Source organism: Cyprinodon variegatus, unplaced genomic scaffold (assembly GCF_000732505.1).
Source record: "Cyprinodon variegatus isolate N-32 unplaced genomic scaffold, C_variegatus-1.0 Scaffold1021, whole genome shotgun sequence".
Lineage (NCBI taxonomy): Eukaryota > Metazoa > Chordata > Actinopteri > Cyprinodontiformes > Cyprinodontidae > Cyprinodon > Cyprinodon variegatus.
The window spans coordinates 234637-239278 of record NW_015151474.1 but is presented as its reverse complement, the minus strand read 5'-3'; the positions used below and the strand labels follow the sequence as shown (position 1 = coordinate 239278).

The window sequence follows — 4642 nt, the reverse complement described above, 5'->3', positions numbered from 1 at the left end:
AATAGTATATAAACTATTGTTTAGTTGTGTTTTTCTACCTCCCTGTTCTTTAGCAACCAAATTCAGAAATGTGACACCACACCATTTTAATATCCTCTGTAAATAAAAAGATGATTTTATTAAATGAATTATACAGTCTCCGAATTTGACAACAACACATCCTGATACATTTGAGTAAAAACCCTCAACTACTGAATAAATTCTACAAACTTATATTCAGGCTATTCTATGTCATTGGACAAATAATTGCGAGATAGATTAAGATTTATCAGTCATGGCAAAAGCAAATGATAAATCATGACAGTGAAATCTCCTTTTAAAGGAAAAGTCCGGTCAGTAAGGAATAATCAATGGATCATTATTTATACCTAAAACTAATACATTCGCAGTGATTTAATGAATTTAGAGTTAATCAGTAAAAAACTAAAAACAAACATTTTTGTCACAACCAATGAGTCTGTCAGCGGCCATTTTTGCACAAACATAGTAACCCCTCCCTCCTGCCATCTTCAGGCAGTGACGTCACGGTGCGGTAAGCCTAGCGCCATTCTCCCCGCTTTACAAGCAAAATCAGTGGGAACTACTAGACACATCTGCAATCAACAAACATTAATTGAAGGTTTGGATTGCCAACTTGGAGAGGAAGGATTTGCCGTCAAACTGCTGGCCAGAGAAAAAACACATCATAGTGCACTGGTCGTCGCCCTCTTGGATAATAGCGCGTTGTGACAAACACCAGATACAGCACTGGGACTTGATCAACAGCCGATACCGCACCGTGACGTCACAAACCAGTAGGTGGCAGTAGTGTTCTTTGACAAACATGGATGCCTCCAGTAAAGCACATTCACATGAAAATTACTCTGAATTAAAAACACTGATCATTTATTGAACTGTATTTTAAAATTCCCTACTTAAAGTACTTTTGAAGTTTGTATTTTGAATGTGACTGGATTTTTCCTTTAAAATAAATGTGTCATATTTATAGTATAAAGGACCCAAATCTGGAGCAAAACTGTAGTGAAAACTTACACTTTAATAACAATTCAACTACTAAGAGCTAAGGCAGGACTTAGAAAATCCAGGAGCTTGAATACTGATTAGTGGAACTATTTACAAATAGCTGATGGTTGATAAGTAACAAAGTGCTGCTGGGTGACAGCAAACAGGAATAATGATAGATAATAAACTTTTATTAGGATCTGAACTGAAACTGAAGGAAACAGTAAATGAAGGTTGGCAATAACAATACTGATCTGACTGGACTAAATCCAAAGCCAAAAATAACAGAACATAAGAATGAAGTTGAATGCAGAGCGATACAGCTATATGTCAGGAAATTTCGAATAATAATGAATACAGGGAGTGAACAGAACATGACCAGACCTAAATAGATATAAACAAAAAACAGTGAAATAATAAAAACAAAACAAAAATCACCCTAGGATAGTGACAAAAATGATCTTGAGTTACCGTAGATGTTGCTATGAAACAACCAGTTGCCCTTGCCTTTACTGGATAACTACTCTTATTTTCTCATTATCTCTCTGGTATTAATACTTTCACTCATTTCATGAAATTCTTCAAACCTATGAGCCCTGCTGCTTACCATTTTCTCAACCCTGTTGCCCACCATGTTTTCAGACTTCACACCTGAACAGTTCTGTTTACGGAATAAAGACCAGTTTTTTCGTTTCAGCACTACTAACAGCACCAAGACAAACAAAAAAACCAAAACAGAAAGAATAACTGCAATCATGATGATCTGCTCTTTGGACAATACGGCGCTAGTTAAATCTGTGGAAAAGGTAAGCGTCATGTTCATTTGTTTTTCACATGTGTCTCCATAGTAACTGTCCTGACACTCACACAGCCACTCATTGGACCAGAGTACTCTCTTGCATTTCCCATTGTTCTTACATTGGTTGGTGGCACAGACAGAGATTTGTCTGGAATAATGAACAGACAACCATGATTCATAGCCAGTCCAGTAACACTTCACTCGTTGAAAAGGTGATGGGACCTCTACAAACTGCTTTTTATAGGCAACATGTGTAATTTTGGCATATTTCTTAAAAGGAATGTCAACTTCATCTTGGTTGTCTGGATACCATCGATGACTGCATCTCTGTGCTGTTTTCTGAAATTCACAATCCTTGTTTTCAAAACATTCTCGGGCAGTACTCTGTAATTCTGCAGCATTTATCATATCTGCCATTACAGTATAGTCTACTCCTAGTACAAGATTGCTTATGGTGAACTTAAACTCGGTATAAAGCTTGAGATTTTTGGACTCACTGGTGTCAAAGACCACCACCACCCAGTTGTACCAGCCATACTTGTTGTCCAAAGCTTCTTTCACCTTAACAGCAACGCTGTCTTTGTGAGAAATGTAATCTTTGGCAATCTCCTCCACGTCTTTCTTTAAATACTCTTCATAATTTTCGAGGCAGAACTCCAAAGCTGATAACTGAGTTTCAGAAACCTTCTTGAACATCTTTATCTGGTCGGCTTCTTTGGTCGCTGCTTTGACTTCAGTCAGTTTCCAGTAAAACTGATTCAGCACCATCCCCTTCCAAAACAAGCTGCTGAAGTACATGCTATACCTGCTGATCTCATAAACATTACATTTAAACTTCTTCCTCAGCAGATTGTTAAGGTTTTCAGTGAGAGATGTGCTTTCCACTGTCAGGTAGCGGTAAAGATTGGACACACTAGCCTCAGTTCCTGTACTTTCATAGTAGCTGGTAAATATTTTAATATTTTTTGATGTTTCCTCAGGACTTTGAGATTCAGTTCTACGCATAAACTCACTAAACTTCTCCCAGGTATTGAGGATGGTAAGTTCGTCTCTAGAGTAGGCACTGGCATAGTTATACCATGCTACATCTGTTGCCAGTTTGGAGATCTTCATGGCAAGAGAGTCCAGTTTCTGGTTCACCTCAGCAAAGCCTCTCTTTACCTCATTCAACAACGGGTCTTCCTCAGGGATAAAGGCCAGAGCCATACTGATGGTAGAGAAGACCAAAGCTCCAACTCCTGGTGCTAGACTAGCAAACATGGAGATACCCTTCATTGCAGTGGACAGCTTCTTCAAGTCAGTGTTTTCCATGACATCTTTCAAAAGAGAAAGGGTTTCCTTTGCAACGTTGAGAGCCTTCTCTGTTTTCTCTATACTTCCAGAAGGTAGTTCTTTGCTTAAAAAGGAGGTTGAAGGATTTGACCAGGCAGTTGCCCAGTGCAGAAGAATCATTGAAGTCATTAGTATTGAAGCTGACCTCTTTGAAGCCATAGCTGCAACACAAAAAACAAGAAATCAGTACCATCATAGAAAACACTAATAATTGGAATTTCTATTTTCCTTTTTTTATATTGTTTTTCTGACCTGTTTCTAGAAACTCTTTGAACCAACATGCAGAATTAATCAATGGACACAGGATAGAAAGCAACAAATCAGGTTTCTTTACAATATATGCAAAGGAGAAAATGTGGAAAGCAGGAGATTTTGTGCTGGGAAGGGTGAGGAAGGGTCTCAAAGAGAGAGTTACTTAGACTTAGATAGAATCTTGGATTAATTTCTTGAATGTTCCAAAAAAAAAAAACAAATCCAGCATACGGTCAACTGAGGAGGTGTCATTTTAGGAGGATAAGTCGGGTTCAGCTGAAAGAACGTTCTGAGGGTTGGGTTGGAGAGACATCAGACAATGGACAGACAGGTAAGCATTGGAAAAAGAATGTTGGAGCAAACTATTAGAAATCTGATTTTACATGATGATCTTTCAATTCAATTCAGTTTATTTCTAAGGCACCAATTCACATCACATGTCATCTCAAGGCAATTTACAGAGACAATTCAACCAGATCATCCAGTAAAATTGGTTTAAAGTTTTCTATCCAAGAGAAACCAGTTGATTGCATCATCTCATTGACTCGAAAGCAATCCCTTACACCAAGCATGCTTGTAGCGACAGTGGAGAGGAAAAACTCCCTTTTAATGGAAGAAACCTCCAGCAGAACCAGGCTCAGTGTGAGTGGCCATCTGAAATTCTAGGAACCACTAGTAGACCTGAGGATTGAGAGAGAAATGCCCTATTAGGAACATAAGGAACAATCGTATATCTGATTTAAAATGGAGCTTGTTATTTAAGGGTTTATATGTGAGAAGGATTTTAAATTCTTCACAATTTAACAATGCTCTACAGGTAACCCTGGAGTATGGCGAAGATCATTAACATGAAAAAAATTGAAATCGGTTGAATAGATAGGATTTAAACCAGTCTAGTTCTGTTCCTTTAATTCCAACAAAATATTCAAGTCTTTCTAAAATAATATTATGATCAACTGTATCAAATGCAGCACTGAGATCCAACAGGACGAGCACAGATACAAGTCCATTATCTGAGGCCATGAGAATATCATTAGTGACTTTCACCAGAGCTGTTTCAGTGCTATGATGAGCTCTAAAGCCAGACTGAAACTCTTCAAATGGTGTAAGTGGTTGCACATGTGTATAAGTTTGTTCCTTATTCACTCTGTGTTTACAAAATGACAAAAACAGTATTCTAAGTTTAAGTCATATCATCATCAATAAAAGAGGCAGAGGAATGACTGAACATTTGACACAGAGCGCAGGAGAGAGGAG

The 4642-nt window shown here is 37.9% G+C and overlaps 1 protein-coding gene across 1 annotated transcript in view; it reads right to left on the bottom strand.

Moving 5' to 3' along the window:
* Positions 1 to 914: 914 nt before the first annotated feature.
* LOC107100857 overlaps positions 915 to 4642 on the bottom strand; it is an 8868-nt gene continuing 5140 nt past the window's right edge. Inside the window, exon 2 of the mRNA XM_015399517.1 lies at positions 915 to 3294. Within this exon, the coding sequence (XP_015255003.1) occupies positions 1529 to 3292 (1764 nt within the window). The 5' untranslated portion in view covers positions 3293 to 3294 and the 3' untranslated portion in view covers positions 915 to 1528. The remainder of the gene's footprint in view (positions 3295 to 4642) is intronic.